We start from the raw sequence: 17243 nt of genomic DNA on the forward strand, positions 1-17243 counted from the left end.
GGGCGGGACGCGGGGGCGGGGCCTCGCGGCGCTCCGGCCAATCGGATCCGAGGGGGCGGGAGCTCGCGGCGCGCCGGCCAATCGGATCCGAGGGGGCGGGGCGGGGGTGTCCGGCCCGCCGGGGCGCCGGGCGAAGCCGCGGGTCGCTGTGGAGAGCCTTTCCGAGGACCGGAGCTCCGCGTGAGTTTTCGGGGGGGATTCAGGGGCCGAGTCGGCCCGGAGGGAGGCGGGGGAGCGCGCGGAGGGCAATGAAGAGGCCGAGACCGGGAGCGCGGCGCGGGCGAGGAAGGGGAAGGAGCCGCCCGCGGCCGATCCCCCGCACGTCCGCTGAGGGGTCCGAGCGCCTCCGCCCTGCCGCGGGGGCCGGCGCCCGCGGGGTGGGGGTGGGGAATCCGCGGAGGGCCCGGCGGCCGGCCGGGGCGCGGGGGAGAAGAGCGAGCACGGTGCGTCCCAAGACAGAGTTCCCCTCGGCGGGGCGGGGGGACCCCTGGGGGGGGGACCCAGCCCGGCGGGCGCCTCCTCCTCGCGGGGAGCGCGGCGCGGTGAATAGAATGCGCTCGGAGTCCCACGAGAATCACTCGGTGACATTCTGGAACTTGCTCCGCGTCGGGGAGCAGGTAGGGTGGGGGACCCGGGCCATTTCCACAGGGTCCCGACACGCGGTGCTTTCAAGTGTTTGTTCCTGAGCCGGTACTGTTCCCGCAAGAACGATAAACAGAAGAAGAGAGCAATAAGTTCACATTGATGTTAAAAATAACATCAATGTTAAAACCACTTGTTTCCATATTTTGGATAGCTATTGAGCTATTGTGGTCATCCGCTAGGACGCTCCTAGACATAGACTAATCATTACCACTGAGGGAAACCATAGAATCTTTGGGTCTGGCTCACTCTACTTAATGATTTTTTTTCCCCAAGTCTTTCCGTTTCCTTACAAATGGAGCAATGTCATTCTTTCTGATAGAAGCATAGACCCATTCATCTACTGAGGTTGGTTCCATATTTTAGCTATGATAAATAGTGCTTCAGTGAACATAGTTGTGCTGGTGGCTTTCGTGTGGTCTTGCTTGTGATCCTTTGGGTAAACGCCCAAAAGTAGGGTTGCTGGGTCATAGGGGAGCTCTATATTTAGCCTTTTGAGGAACCTCCATACTGCTTTCCAGAGCAGCTGAACAAGTTTACTCTCCCACCAACAGTGTAGTAGGTTCCCTTTTGGCCATATCCCTGCCAGCATCTGTCATTATTTTAAAAAAAGCTTTTTTTTTTTTTCTTAAACTATAGATTTCTTTTCTGTGTGCTTGCACCATTATTCAAAGGGAGGTTGACAGTAAGGTTAGACTTGGCTGCCTTTTCTAATCCAGATTGGCATGGGAACAAAGTCTTTGAGTATGTGAAAGTTATATCCACCCAGAAGATAAGAGGTGTTTTTACTACAAAGCAAGGTTCAGGTCATGCTTCACAAAGTCCATTCTTGAAAATAAGCAACACACACCCAAATACCACTTATCTTATCTGGCTTTCTGGGCCAAGTGAAATTGTAGGTTACAGCTGTCTAATCTTAGTTTTATACCAGTATGTATACACATGCACACATATATAAGTATACACACATACACATATATTCTCAGATTTAAGTGTAAAGGTACTAAAACAGCTATTTTTTAAAACCTGCAACTTACAGTACTGCTACTTTTATGAAGAGGCCTTTAAGCATTAAATTGTACATCATTGGGCTGGGGATATAGCCTAGTGGCAAGAGTGCCTGCCTCGGATACACGAGGCCCTAGGTTCGATTCCCCAGCACCACATATACAGAAAATGGCCAGAAGCGGCGCTGTGGCTCAAGTGGCAGAGTGCTAGCCTTGAGCAAAAAGAAGCCAGGGACAGTGCTCAGGCCCTGAGTCCAAGGCCCAGGACTGGCCAAAAAAAAAAAAACCTACAAAATAAATTGTACATCATTTAACTATAAGAATTGCTTAAGAAAGTTGAAATTTCGCATTATCTTTTTAAAATACATTTTTATTTTCCTAAAATAATTGTACAAAAGAGTTGCCATTCAACAGTGCCTCATGATCAGTGTCACTGCTTGTAACATTCTCACCCACTCCTCATCCCTTCCCTCACTTTATTTTTTTTTTGGGGGGGGGACTGGTCCTGGGGCTGGAACTCAGGGCCTGGGCACTATCCCTGAGCCTCTTTGTGCTCGAGGCTAACACTCTATCACTTGAGCCATAGCACCACTTCCAGCTTTTAGTGAAGTAGTTTATTGAAGGTAAGAGACTCACTGACTTTTCTGCCCATCTTCCCAGTCTGGCTTGGGGAACCTCAATCCTCAGATCTCAGCCTCCTGAGTAGCTAGGATTACAGGTGTGAGCCACTGGCACCCAGGTCACTTGTCCTAATTTTTAGGTTACATGTTGAATTTTTTGCTATTTAACAAAGCAATTGAAGTATACAATGTATCTTGATATGTGTTACCCTTTCAACATTGTCACCCCCTTCAGCCCACCCCTTCCATTATTTTTCTCAGTTCTGTGGTATAGACAATGCATTCTTGCTTTCTACTCATTTCCTCCTTCATTCTTCTACCCCTCTCCCCTCTCCCCCTCTTTTACAAGTACCTATTTCCTGGTACTTATTTTATTGGACTTAGTCTTTTATAAAGAATTATATTTCTTGCATTCTCTAAAGAATCTATTATACTTCAGTTAATTTATTTATAACTGCTTTGGTGTCACCCACTTTGTTTATTTCTAGATTTATAGGCATATCCTAGCTCCCACAACCTATATTTTTCTGGGTCTGCCTTCACTTAAAAATATTTTTAAAAAGAATACCAATATCCATCAACAGAATTGATATGTTAGTTACAGGAGTGAATCTGATTGAGAAGTATTGGACACTTAGGCAGATATGTTAAATTATAACCCCCTTTCCAACCTTTCTAAGTTCAGAAAATAAAAATAAAATGATTTATGAATTTTATATACTTCTGTAATAGAGTATCATGCATACCTATGCACACTATTGACAGTACAATGTAGGTGACTCTTGAAACTATGTTGAGTCAGACTCGGGCGACCCAATCTTTTAATCCTAGCTACTCAGGAAGCTGTTAATAAACATATTGCAGTTACATTTCCACAGGATGCTGGAAGACAGGCATCCAAACCACAGCACCAATTTGTGAATTTTGACTGTCATGCACTGTGTGGCTGATGAAATCTTTTTTTTTTGGGGGGGGGGGTGTCGGTCATAGGGCCTGAACTCTGGGCCTGGGTGCTGTCCTTGCACTCTTCAGCTCAAGGCTAGTGTTCTACCACTTGAGCCACAGTGCCACTTCTACTTTTCTGGTGGTTAATTGGAGATAAGAGTCTCATGAACTTTCCTGCCTGGGCTGGCTTTGAACCGTGATCCTCAGATCTCATCCTCCTGAGTAGCTAGGATGAAAGGTGTGAGCCAGCGGTGCCTGGCTTTTTTTTTTTAATTGTATTAATCCTGTTTTTCCAGGGGTCTCCTCTGTGTTTACATAGCTTAATGGTTCAACCAGAAATCAACTCAAGATTTTACTCCAATATCGTGAGCCAGCAAGACTTGAATGCTGTGCAGCCTTTCATCAGTATGGGCTCTGGGGTGTGGGCTGGAAGTTCCACCTGTTTTCCCTGGCTTTTCCCTTTGGTGGAGCCCCTGTCAGCCCTCCGGTTTTGCTTCTGCGCGCAGGCTCAGGCATGTGCACAGGCACCAGCATGGGATATTGGGTGAATTACAAGATCTTGGATGCATAAGCTCTTAGTGTCTAGCCTACTTGGGATGTATAGAGAGCTTATAATGTCTGTGAATGCCTGGATAACCTCTGAGCGATTCTTCAGTCCCGGCCTAGTCTGCCAATCTTCTGTCTGCCAACAACATCATTTTCAACAGATAATGGTGCAAATCTAGTGCACCACCCCCCCCCCCCCCGGCATTGGCAGCCAGGCTGTTCAGTCTCAAGTCCTAACCTCACTGAACTTCAGTGCCAGCAAAGCCAGGTGGGTTAGTGGCATAGTCCCAGACAAGGACAATGAAAACGCCTCCTGTTCTTACCTGAAATTCACAGCTTACAGAAACAAGCACTTCTCAGTTTACGTTGTGCCTTGGATTTTATTTCTAGGCAACAAATTGTCGTTTTTGACAGCTCCCCCCTCTCCCCAGCTGTACCAGTTTTTATGGGGGAGGATGTGTCAGCTTCTTCCCCTATCATGCAGAAATAAATCTCCATCTTTTAGTTTTATCTCAAAAAATCTCCTGAGGATGAATGCTCTTGGGAGTAGGAGACGTGATTGGAGTGTGTGGCTGCCACGCGTGGGTGATTCCGCTCCCAGCCCCTGATAGATAGCTTCTCTACTTCAAGAGGAGCTGTGGCACCACTGAAGTGAGGAAGGTGCTTCTCGCGCCATACATGACTGCACTTACCAACTCTGTGCTTTGAATGGTTCAACCCTATTTTATAATTGATGTAGCCTATTCTTTCTTTTAATTTCAGATTTCAGTTCAGTTCCCTATGTCCTCCCCTGAAATTGCGTCCCTCTCATGGGGACAAATGAAAGTACAAGGCTCTACCAAAACCTATAAGGATTGCAAAGTATGGCCAGGTGGTAGCCGGGATTGGGATTGGAGAGAAACAGGAACTGAGGTAAGTGGCTAGTATTTGGTTGATAGTACATGAGTCTGACCAAGTGATTTCCACCTCTTCTAGACCATATCTGCAAAGTAGAAAGCATCTACTTTCTCTCTCTCTCTTTTCTATTCTTCAAATTTTTATTATCAAACTGATGTACAAAGAGGTTCTCTCTCTCTTTTCTCTCCCTTCCCACCTCATCCCATGCTACTGAAATATAACATTACCATTAAACTCCCCCTTCTTTTTTTTTAATGCCAGCCCTGGAAGCTTGAACTCAGGGCCTGGGTGCTGCCCCTGTGTCTCTTTGTGCTCAAGGCTAGCGCTCTACTGTCTGAGCCACAGTGTTAGTTCCAGCTTTTTCCGAGTAGCTTATTAGAGATAAGAGTCTCACAGACTTTCCTGCCCTGGTTGGCTTCAAACCGCTAAGCCACCAGTACCCATATTGATTTTTTTTAATATTTTTGTTTTTTTATGAATATATTTGGATTTGACATATTTAAGATAGAACACTGGGCCAGGCACCAGTGGCTCATGCCTGTAATCACCTACTCAGGAGGCTGAAACCTGAGGATCACAGTGCAAAGCCATCAGGAAAGTCTGCAAGACTCTCCACTAAACTGCCTGAAAAGTGGAATAAACTACCCAGAAGTGGAGCTGTGGATCAAGCAGTAGAGCACTAGCCTTGAGCAAAAAGAACTCAAGAACAGTTCCAGGCCCTGAGTTCAATCCCCAGGACAGGCACAAACATAAAATAAATAAAAAACTAAAATGGGACACTGGAAGTATCAGGGTTTGAAGCCAGCCTAGGTGAATGTTATAGACCATCTCAACCAGAGAGTTGGGCCTAGGGATTCACGCCTGAAATCCTTCATCTACGCAGGAAGCATAATTAGGAGGATTGCAGTCCAGGACTAGCCTTGTCAAAAATGTAAGACCTACCTGGAAAAACAAAGCCAAAAGGATAAGAGGAATGGATCAAGTAGTATAGTGCTTAACTACCAAGTTCAAGGATGAGTTCAAAACTGGAACTAGCAAAAGAAATAATAAAAGATGGAAAGACTTTTCATATTCAGGGACTGGCAGAATGAATACTCTTAAAATGGCCATACTACTAAAAGAACATTTAAAGGAGATCTAATGCAGTTCCCAACAAAATTTCAATGACATTCTTCTCAAATAGAAAAAAAAAATCCTACAATTCATATGGAAATACAACGCATTGAATAACCAAAGCTATCCTGAGCCATAGTAACAAAAACAGCTTGGTACTGGCACAAAAACAGACACATGAAAGAATAGAACAGAACAGAGAAGAGAGAGTAGAGTAGTGCTGTATAGTTAGCTTAGCGTAGACTAGAGTAGAAGTATCCAGAAAAAAGCCAAAGCTTGTATGGCCACATGAATCTTGGCAAAGGTGCCAAAAACATACCCAGGAATAAAGACGGCCTCTTTAACAAGTGTTGCTAGGAAAACGATATTCACATGTAGAAAACTGAAGCTAGATCCCTATTGTACAAAAATCAACTAAGAATAGATCAAAAGACTTTTAAGCCCCAAAGTTATGAAACTACTTGAGAAAAGCGTAAGGGAACACTTGAAGATACAGGGTGGCAGCTAGGTTACAAATGTGAAAGGTGAACTAATAGAGGTAAGAAGGGAGATAAGAGGAAGGGTGTTTAGGATATGAAAGAGCGAATAATAGTAAACTACATACATGCAAGGAAATGTCATGATGAAACCCCTTACTACTAATTTAATTATGTTCATTAAAAAATGTAAAACAGGGGCTGGGGATATAGCCTAGTGGCAAGAGTGCCTGCCTCGGATACACGAGGCCCTAGGTTCGATTCCCCAGCACCACATATACAGAAAACGGCCAGAAGCGGCGCTGTGGCTCAAGTGGCGGAGTGCTAGCCTTGAGCGGGAAGAAGCCAGGGACAGTGCTCAGGCCCTGAGTCCAAGGCCCAGGACTGGCCAAAAAAAAAAAAAAAAAAAAAAAAAAAATGTAAAACAGGCTGGGACTGGGGCTTAGTGGCAGAGTGCTTGTCTCACATATATGAAGCCCTGGGTTCAATTCCTCAGAACCCCATGAATAGAAAACGCCAAAAGTGCTGTTGTGGCTCAAGTGGTAGAGCACTGGCCTTGAGAACAGAGAGGCTTAGGGATAGAGCCCAGTCCCTGAGTTCAAGCCCCAGGACAGGCCAAAAAGGAAAAAAAAAGGAAGGGAAGGAAACTTAGTAGAGGAACAACAGGAAGGCACAATGCCTGCGTGCATCTGATCATACAAAATAATATTTATTGAAATGAACTCCAGGAAATGAAAATACGGTTTCTTTTTTCTAGTTTTTGTTTCCTCTTTTTGTTGTTTGTTCATTTATATGTCCTCAGGAATCCAAGGGGAGGCACAGAAATGGAGGAATGAAGGAAGAACAGATGCAGCAGTGGTACTCATTAGATATTACGTTGTAAATGAACTCTATACTTGCTGGGGATAGGAAGGGGACACTGGGAGGGAAGGGGTGACATTATCCAAAAAGAAATGTATTCTTTATTTCACTTAGGTTACTGTAACACCTCTGTACTTCACCTTTGTAATAACAGTATATTTTTTCAAATGTTAGACAGAGACTGACAAATGCCTGAAGGTAAACTCAGTATTAGTTCACAATTTTTATTTCAACTCTTCCTCCATTTGTGGCTCCTGGGAATTCCCCTTTCCTTTTTATGAGTTCCAGTTATATGTTTCAAAGACATTCAATTTAAAGAAACATTGCAAGTGTTTAATATCCCATTGTTTTGCAAAGTAAACAGTTGTACCTGTCTAAGCACATCCTCTAGAAAGATCCCCAACAGGTATTCTTTGGATTGGTAAAAGGAATTAGAAAGGAATGGAGATGGGGACTGGAAGGAAAAACTAGGAGAGAGGGAGGGAAGAGATGACATCGTCCAAAAAAGAAATGTACTCATTACCTGACTTACATGACCTTGACAATAACAATAATTTTAAAAGAAAGGAATGAAAATATAGCAGAAACAAAGAAAAAAGGCTAATAAATAATAAGGAATAACTTTTGTGACCCACTTGAACCAAATGGCTCCAGTGGAGTAAACCTGGAGAGATTCAGTAATGTTGTAGTTGGCCGTGGGCCTAAACAAGTAGAGTTTAATTAATTAAGAAGAACTTAATTAACTAATTCATATTGCAGCACTGGAGTCTGAATACAGGGTCTTGCTTCCAGTTTCCATTTTTCTTTCCACTTTCACCCTGGCTACCTTGGACTGTGATCCTCCTACTTCCCCATCCCCAGTAGCTGAAATTAAAGGTGTGTACCATACTTGGCTTGTTCTTGTTTTGTTTTTTTGAGTTTTTACAAAATTATCTTTAAATTCTTGTACAAAAGGGTTGCCAATTAACCAAGCCATTTATGAATACAGTGCATTTTTTGCGTGTGCTCTTCCACTGAGCCACACCTCCCCTTCTCGCTTCCTGCCCAGGCTGGCTTCGAACTGCCATCCTCAGATCTCATCTTCCTGAGCAGCTCCCAATACCTGGCTTGCAGTGCCTCTTGATCAGTGTCGCCCATTCAACCTTATCTGGCTTGTTCTCGAGATAGAGTCTTACTAACTCATCGGAGTTGGCCTCCGATTGTGATCTTCCTGACTGCCTCCTAAATCTCTAGGGTGGTAAGCGTGTCGCACCATGCCTCGCATCAACCAGACAGTTTTGAAATGTCCAGCCCAGTTATTTGTAAAATGTTCCATAGTTTAGTTTTATCTGATTATGTGCCTCCATTTTTTGGAGCTGGGAGCTAGTGACTCACACCTGTCATCCTAGCTACACAGGAGGCTGAGACTTGAGGGTCACAGTTTAAAGCCAGCCCAGGCAGGAAGTCTATGTGACCCATATCTCCCATTAACCACCAGAAAACCGGAAGCGGTCCTATGGTTCAAAGTAGTAGAGTAGAAGCCTTGGGCAAAAGAGCTCAAAGACAGTGCCCAGGTCCTGAGTTCAAGCTCCATCACTAACTAAAAAAAAATTTTTTTTTAATGGTGAAAGTGGTTTGGTGCATTATATCAAGGAAACACATAAAGTCAGTTTGTTTAGTTAATAATGAAGTTAAGTTCAATAACTTGATTATGTTGGTATCCAACAAATTTCTCCATTATACAGGTACATTTTTCTACCTGTAATCAGTAACTTTAGACTTTGTAATTTTAGACTTTGTCAATATCTTGTTCCTCAGCAATTCTTACTTGAATTAATAATTACAATAGTTGCCACATGGTTTTTGTACTCTATTTTTCTTTACTTTCATTAGCTGATATTCTTTTCTAATGAAGTGCTTTCCTTCTGCTACTCACCATTTTACTGTTACCATGGACTCAGTTTCTTTTTCTAATTTACTTGAATCCCTTACCATTATTGGTATTTTTGAGGCTTAATTTGGCCAGTGTCCTTTAATTATGCTCCTATCAGTTTTTCTTTGGAAAAAATCAAGTAAGTTTTGGTTGTCTTTAGACTGATCCTAACAGTCAAAGTTAGATTACAACAAACTTCACTAAAGTTTACAGTTACTTATAATGACAGGTACCTGTTTTCTTTTAAATTTTTATGTGTCTTCATATTTTTGTGTTTCTAGAAGCTTGTTACAATCTGAGGACAAAAGCAGAATATTCAGAGAAACGGGACAAGGACTTTGGTTGTAGACTTCTATAAATGTCCATCTGTGGTAGTATAGAAAATATGTAAATTTGCTGTTCTGATACTTTGAACCAATTCAAGCAGAAATTTAACCCAACTCAAGAAGAAATCCAATCAAATGCTTCAAGGCAGTAGAGTGCAAATATTTTGTAGACAGATCACAAAAGGGTTAAAATATACGTTAATGTAATCTGTATTGTAGGAGGAGCTGTAAAGCTAGCTTTTACTTGGTAAACTTTTATTTTCTCGTGATGTTCATTTACTTTTGTCTTCGAGGGGATTCATGGTATGGAACTTGGTATGCTAAATGCTGCTTTTTCTCTACTGAGTGAGCTCTATCAGAAGCGTGACATTTGGGACATAGGTGAAGTATGAGGGTTCAAGTTTACTCTGATTAGTTGCAAATTCTGTTTGCTTCTCCTTGGTGGATTAGTGGTTTAATTTGGCTCTGTCCCTGGCTGCATTGTTTGCCCACAGAATTAGGTGCTTTACATATCATATTTATTAAAACTCCTTTTGCCTGTGTGCTTTGTGTGTATCAGAGTGTGTGTTTAGGGAGGCTCACCCTGTGAGATCGAGGAAGTCTGCTAATAAACTTTTGGAAAATGTTTCCATTCTAAGAGGGAGGGGCTGGAGGCATGGCTCAAGTAGTAAAACACCAGTCACACAAGCCAAGCCAGTGCTGAGGTCATGAGTTCAACCTCTAGTACCTCCCCCCCAATACCCCACATAGATTACTAGTCCTCACATCAATTCCATGTGGAGGTGCTGGGAATTGAGTATAGGGCCTTCCGCTTGCTAGGAAAATACTCTAGGAGTAGCTGTAGCTCTACCAATGAAGTACATCCTCAGCATATATATATATATATATATATATATATATTTTGCCAGTTCTGGGGCTTCAACTCAGGGCCTGAGCACTGTCCCTGGCTTCCTTTTTTGCTCAAGGCAAGCACTCTGCCACTTAGGCCACACAGTGCCACTCTGGCTTTTTCTGTTTATGTGGTGCTGAGGAATCGAACCCAGGGCTTCATGCATGTAAAGTGAGCACTCTACCACTAAACCATATTCCCAGCCTCATCCTCAGCTTAAAAAATAATAATAATTTCCTACCTGGGTAGTGGTGGCTCCGGCCTATAATCAATCCCACTTGCTCAGGAGGCTGAGATCTGAAGACTGTGGTTCCAAGCCAGCCCAGGCTGAAAAGTCCCTGTGAGACTCTTATCTACAATGAACTAAAAAACCAGAGGTGGCACTATGGTTCAGTGGTAGAGGTCTGGCCTTGAGCAAAAGAGCTCAGAGACAATGCCTAGGCCCTGAGTTCGAGCCCCACAACCAGCATTATCATCGTCACCATCATGGTTTCCTCAGTTCATCTGAACACAGTGGTTCACACCTATGGTCTCATCTACTCGGGAAGCAGAGCTCTTGATGACTAGCATAGCCCAGCTTAGGCATAAAGTTAGTGAGACTCTATCTAAACCAATAAGCTAGACACATGCCGTGAGGTTTAAGTTTTAGAGTTTCTGTTAGGTCAGTCTAGGTAAACACTATCTGAAAAATAAAGAAAAAAAGGACTGGGAATATGGCTCAAGTGCCTAGTAAGAGTGAGGCCCCCAGTTCAAACCTTATATTCTAATCCTATATATTTTATGCATTTTTAAAACACTGGCTGGAGAAAGAAGCCAAAGGCTTTGCCAGGGTATTAGGATTCTGGACCTGAGGCATCAAAGGCCTGAGGCCCTGAAATGAAGAGATCACTTAAGAGGCTGTTCATTCAGAGACGCAGTAATGAGAATGGGCTCAGGCAGTGTCCCGGGAAACGTATTCCAGAGATCCTCTTACCTTCACTCTGCTTTTGTCAGCAACATGCCCAGTTAATGGCATTGCTACTGCCCATGTACGCACCCTTAATTTTGGCAGAAGTAAATGCTTGTTTGAAAGTGTAATTTAGGTGAGTTTTCTTTTCAAATTAATCATAAGATGGCTGAATCCACAAAGGATCTAATCCTGTGGTTTAGTGGGTATAAAGGATAGAGCTAGATGTTTTTCCACAACCCATAGCTTTTCCCCAAGGGAAAAGGCTTTTACACCTTGGGCTGGATGACAGAAGAGGAACAGAGTCTGACAGTAGGAGAAAAGCTGCAGTGGAGCCTTCCCAGCCGCACAGGGGCAACGGGCGGGAAGGCCGAAGCTGCCGTCACAGTTGACACCAATCACAGCCTCTGCACAAAGCTGAGCGTAATCCCTGCCAGCACCCAGCTCCACTGGCCACTGCCATTTCCGGACACCGTGCAGGACGGCATCCGCAGCCAGGTGCCTCACGTGACCCCCCACTGATCTGGCGACTCTGGTGCGGTCTCCAGTCTCTGAATCTCCACAGGATGGTAGTTGTGCGCTCTTGTGCCCTTTCACTTGATTCCCAGCAGTCAGTGGCCTGGTTTCATTATACTAGAAAGTAAGCTTGGAGTCTAGGGAACATGGTGCTCAGAGTAGTTGCTACTCTTTATTAAATGAATCACTCGATAATTCATGTAAATGCATTCATTTAAGGAAAGTGAAGATCTATTATTGTAGCAAATATTGTGATCATATCTAGAAAAAAATGTAAGTTCTTTAAGTCATGTTTGTTTAGCTGAATTGATCACATACTTTGGAACCAAAACTAACGAGAGAGCATCTAATCCACCCCTCTTCGTCTTTAAGAGCTAGTTGTGATGGAGTGAAAATACCTCCAGTATTTTGCTTTTCCTTTTAAAAAGTTACAAGCTTAGGTAATTGTGTGTGTGTGTGTGTGTGTGTTCATGTATTTATGCTAGCACTGAGACTTGAACCCAGGACATAACCACTCGTGGCTAGGCAGGCACTCTACCACTTGCACAGTCCACTTGTGGCTTTTAGCCGGTTCATTAGAGAGGGGAGTCTCTTGGATATGTCTTTCCGGGCTGACTTTACACCACAATCATTGAATCTCAACCTCTTGAGGAACTAGGATTATAAGAGTGAACCACCAGGGGCTGCTCATTCTAGCTGGCTAATTGGAAATGGAGTCTCATGGGCTGGCTTTGAACCAAGATCTTTAGATCTCAGCCTCTTAAGTAGATAGAATGATCTACTGGTACCTGGCAAGTTTAGAAAACAAGCTAGAGCTGTGGCATAGCTCAAATGCTGGAGCATTTGCCTAGCAAGTTCAAGGCCATGGGTTGTGTCCAGCACTGGAAAAAAAAAAAAAATTAAACCCATTTCCCCAACTCTGTTCTGATCTTTGTGGAAAACAGGTAAAGCTAAAGCAGTGGCTCTCTATGCTTTAGAAACACTTGGGGACCAGCTATACGTCCTGTCCCAAGATGTGAATGACTCTTCATGCCCATGAGCTTGGGTGCCCTTTGACATGCAAGTACTCTAGTAGACTAGGTCACACTTTGCTGTTTAAACATGAGTGCAGACAGCCTTAGTGTAAACTCTTCAGAAAGGTGCAAAAGGCAGTTGTGAGCATTTGTTTTCTGAAACACTGAGTTAGTAAAGAATGACCCAGTAACTTCCACAAGGAACTAAGAGACATAAGGAAGCCCACAAAAATATGCTCCTCCCTTCTTATGTAGCTATGACTTCTGTTCAGCTCAGTGTCCCTGGTGAAATAAATCAAAGTAGGAAGAATGTACAAAGCTTTTGTTGTTGTTGGTCCATCATGGGATTGAGCTCCAGGACATGGGTGTGGTCCCTGAGCTTTTGTAGCTCAAGGCCCCACCTCTTTGCGCCACAGAGCCATTTCAAGTTTTCTGGTAACTGGTGATGAGAGTCTCGCCGATTTTCCTGCCCAGGCTGGCCTTGAACCATGATCATCAGGTTTTAGTAAAGAGAAAGTAAAGGCCACCCCGGAGAGTGAGCAGTGGTACTTCATGGCGAGGGACCATCTGGTTTGCATCGTCCCTCCTCATCTCTTCCTCCTCCCTTTTGGTAAAACTCTTGAGAATGTTGAGAATACTACATGCCAAAAGGACAGTCTCTACCATAATCACAATGATCAAATAAAGGAAATTAACATATTATTATCTTGCCATACAATTGGGGTAATAAGATATGTAACATTTTCAGGTTTGTGTTGTTTCATTTTGGTATATGTTTAGGTTCCTCCGTGTTCCCACATATATCCTTAGATTGTTCATTTTAATTGATGAGTAATATTCCACTATTGAATATAACACAATCTGTTTACCCACTTATCAGTTTATGAACATTTGGGTTATTTCCAGTTTTAGGCTATTATAAATAAAGCTTCTGCAAGCATTCACTTACAAGTGTTTGTGGGAACACAAGTTTTAATTTCTTTAGGATAAATATCCAGGAGGTGTGATTGCTGAGTTGCATGATAAGTATGTTTATCGTTATGACAAACTGCCATCTATTTCCCAGAGTAGCTCTATGTTTTCCACTTCCACCAGCAGTGCATGGGAGATTCAGTTCCTCGTACAGATTCCTCTGTGGCATTTGATATCTCATTGTGCTTTTAATCTGCATTTCCATAGTGACTAATGATACTGAGTCTTTTTAAGTGTGTATTAACCACCCATAAAGTGCTCAGTACTTTTCTCATTTTAAGAAACTTATTGCTGGGGCTGGGGATATAGCCTAGTGGCAAGAGTGCCTGCCTCGGATACACGAGGCCCTAGGTTCGATTCCCCAGCACCACATATGCAGAAAACGGCCAGAAGCGGCGCTGTGGCTCAAGTTGCAGAGTGCTAGCCTTGAGCGGGAAGAAGCCAGGGACAGTGCTCAGGCCCTGAGTCCAAGGCCCAGGACTGGCCAAAAAAAAAAAAAGAAACTTATTGCTAAGCTGGGTGGCAGTGGTTCATGCATGTCATCCTAGCTCCTCAGGAGGCTGAGATCTGATGATCTCAGTTCAAAGCCAGCCCGGGTAGGAAAGTCCCTAAGTCTCCTATCTCCAGTTAACTACCACAAGGCTGAAAGTTGGAGCTTTGGCTCAAGTGGTGGCCTTGAACATCAGAAAAGCTCAGAAACAGCATACAGGCCCTGAGTTCAAGCCCCAGGACCCACATGAAGCAACAAAAACAACTACCTAGTTATTTCCTTGCTGTGATTTGAGACAATCAGAAACTACCTTGGGCTCAAAGAGTACTTCTGAGGCCTAAGCCCAAAGCTCTTAGCTATGTGAAGTATGATACATTCTCTTCCCTAACCCCTCTCTCTTCCAATAAATCTAATCTGTCATATTAAACAAGGTCCACTATAAATCTAGGACACCATTGCCATAACCTCTCCAAAAATAAACTAGAATGAGCTGGTTGAAGGGCTCCCGCGAAAGGACAGAAGGCCGTCTATCTTCTGGGTCCTTAAAGGATGCTGGGAATTTTCTTCCACCACATGAATACATTTTAGCAGCTACAGAGAATCCTTAGCACGTGACTGGCTGGGGTCTTTGTGAAGGATGGCAGAGCTAGCAAAGGAATGTAAAGGTACGTGGATAAGCTGGTAACCAATTCCTCAAGGCTAGAATCTTACTCAAATTTTAAAACTGTAGCAGACCAGCAAAAATTCCCAGACTTTATTCTATCTGTGCACTTAAAATCCTTTACTTTCACCTTTTTTGAATCGGCCGCCTGATCACTCATGCCCTCTCAGTTCATCTCTTCATCTCAGATAGGAAGCCTCCTCTATGAAAGCCTGGCACACTTGGTTTCGTTTCATTTCTATGAGCTCCAGCCAGAAGTTTCTGTGTGATCTTGTGAGAGTTCTTCACATCTTCTGAGTATAAGCCCATTGTCAGGTGTGTGATCTGCAGATGTTTCCCCCGATCTAGAGGTTTTCTTTTCGTCTTATTTTCTCTGTAATCTCTTAATTGGCCGTTGGTGAGTCCCCGCATCTCGGTGGTGGTCTCGTTTTGTCAGGGGTGAGGGAAGATGCACCTGACAGAAGCCAGGGCGAGGCAGCTGGGGATTTACAGAGCAGTTGCCCCCCGACACGACGGTTGAGTTGTGTGTGTGTGCGCGTGTCTGTGTGCGAGTGTGTGTGTGCGTGTCGAGGCGTGGGCGCTGTCCCTCGGCTCTTTCAGTCGAGGCTGGCTGGCACTCTGTCACTTGAGTCGCAGCCGCATTTCCTTTTTTTCCTGTCTTTTCTGGGCCAGTCCTGGCGATGGCACCCGGGACCGGGCCGCATCCCCAGGGCGGCTTTTCCGTCCTTTGTGGCTGGTGCCCGGGCGTTGGGGGTCGCCTGGGCTCTCCCGGTTGGGCTGGCTTCCCCCTGAGCCTGGGGCCCCCTGCTCCTGAGTGGCGGGGGTTACAGGCGTGAGCCGCCGGCCTTGGTCCTTCCGGGCGGCTCCGTATCCACCTTCCGTGCTGTGCCCAGGAGAGGCTCGGGGGCCATCCCTGAGGGGCGCGGGCCCTGCGGCGTCACCTTGCCCCCTCTCTCCCCCCGTCCAGCACTCTCCGGGCGTGCAGCCTGCGGACGTGAAGGAGGTGGCCGAGAAGGGCGTGCAGACCCTCGTGATAGGCCGCGGGATGAGCGAGGCCTTGAAGGTAGGCAGGCGCACGCGCCCTGTGCACGGCACCCCAGGGCCGTCGCCCATGCTCTTCCCATTTCCATTTCACTTGAGCTTTGTGCATGGATATTGTGATTACCGTGCCAATCCCCACACTGAGTGCTGGGGATTGAACCCAGGGCCTCCGGTGTTGCGACCACCCTACCGCTGTGCTCACACCTGGCTCCTCGCGTGCCTTTTGACTCACTGGGGCTCCGTGCCAAAATAGGGCCTTGTAACAAGGTGATGTGGGAGTGATGTTGCTAGTATTATAGCAGGAAAGGACGCCAGTAGAGAGAGGACGGCTGCTTCCACTTACTGTCTCTCTCCCGCCTTCCAGGTGCCCCCATCCACCGTGGAGTACCTCGAGAAGCAAGGCATCGATGTACGAGTCCTCCAGACAGAGCGGGCCGTCCAAGAGTATAATGCCTTGGCTGCCAGAGGGGTCCGGGTGGGAGGCGTCTTCCATTCCACCTGCTGACGAGGCCTGACGAGGCCAATAAACCATGGAGCACTGACGCCTGTGACTTCCGCTCTGCACACTTGCCACACCAGCTCCACCCGTGCCCTGCTCCAGGTTGAACTCAGGGCCTGGGCACTGTCCTTAAGTCTTTATGCTCAAGGCTAGTGCTCTACCCCTTGAGCCAGAGCTTCACTATTGGCTTTTCTTGTGGTTAACTGGAGACGAGAGTCTCATGGGCTTTCCTGGGCCAGCTGGCTTTGAACCATGACCCACAGATCTCAGCCTCCTGAGGAGCTAGGATTGTAGGCGCGAGCCACCAGTACCCGGCTTCTCCTTTTTAGATTTTTAAATGTTTACTTATTTTTGGTGCCAGTCCTGAGGCTTGAACTCAAGACCTCCCACTCTTAATTAGCCTTTTCCTTTCACGTCCGGTGCGTTCCCACTTGAGCCGCCCTCCATCTCCATTTTGTGCTGGGTAACTGGAGGTGAGTGTCGTGGACTTGGGTGTCCAAGCCGGCTTCAGTTATGGTCCTCAGAGCTCGAGCTCGAGTAGTTCCAGTTCCAGGCCTGAGCCTGCTCTGCCCCCTTTGTGTGTGCATGCGTGCGTGCATGGTTTTTGTTACTTTGTTTGGGTTTTTTTTTATTTTTGCCAGTCCTGGGCCTTGAACTCAGGGCCTGAGCACCGTCCCTGGCTTCTTCAAGCCAACTAACATTTTAGAATACTTTACATGCCCGACACTGCAGTATACTCCGGAGAGACAGGAAACTTTGTCTTGTTTTAGGAAGCTTCCATTCTAATAAGGAAGATAAGGCAACAAATAAAATGTGTGCTGTTTGGGGAATCCGTTATGAAGGAAAATAAAGCGCGGGGAGAAGGCAGAGT

At 45.2% G+C, this 17243-nt stretch overlaps 2 protein-coding genes across 2 annotated transcripts in view; one reads left to right on the forward strand and one right to left on the reverse strand.

The window, feature by feature from the left end:
- The first annotated feature begins 114 nt into the window (after positions 1 to 114).
- Positions 115 to 16420, forward strand: Aamdc (adipogenesis associated Mth938 domain containing). The gene is made up of 4 exons (XM_048359649.1): positions 115 to 180; positions 4523 to 4672; positions 15800 to 15895; positions 16238 to 16420. Exons 2-4 carry the CDS (start codon positions 4541 to 4543, stop codon positions 16376 to 16378), a joined length of 369 nt encoding a protein of 122 aa, XP_048215606.1. The 5' UTR covers positions 115 to 180; positions 4523 to 4540; the 3' UTR covers positions 16379 to 16420.
- The window catches only part of Ints4 (integrator complex subunit 4), a 94451-nt gene continuing 83304 nt past the window's right edge, over positions 6097 to 17243 (reverse strand). The window contains exon 25 of the mRNA XM_048359647.1: positions 6097 to 6108. The gene's annotated coding sequence lies outside the window, so the exon portion shown is untranslated. The remainder of the gene's footprint in view (positions 6109 to 17243) is intronic.

The sequence above is a fragment of the Perognathus longimembris genome, chromosome 13 (assembly GCF_023159225.1).
Source record: "Perognathus longimembris pacificus isolate PPM17 chromosome 13, ASM2315922v1, whole genome shotgun sequence".
Lineage (NCBI taxonomy): Eukaryota > Metazoa > Chordata > Mammalia > Rodentia > Heteromyidae > Perognathus > Perognathus longimembris.

What these genes read in the sequence shown, in the direction of transcription:
- Aamdc (XM_048359649.1), top strand. Translation starts at nt 4,541, where the DNA reads ATGTCCTCCCCTGAAATTGCGTCCCTCTCATGGGGACAAATGAAAGTA. An exon ending in GGAGAGAAACAGGAACTGAG is followed by an intron (nt 4,673 to 15,799) that starts GTAAGTGGCTAG and finishes CCCCCCGTCCAG; the next exon opens with CACTCTCCGGGCGTGCAGCC. An exon ending in GGATGAGCGAGGCCTTGAAG is followed by an intron (nt 15,896 to 16,237) that starts GTAGGCAGGCGC and finishes CCCGCCTTCCAG; the next exon opens with GTGCCCCCATCCACCGTGGA.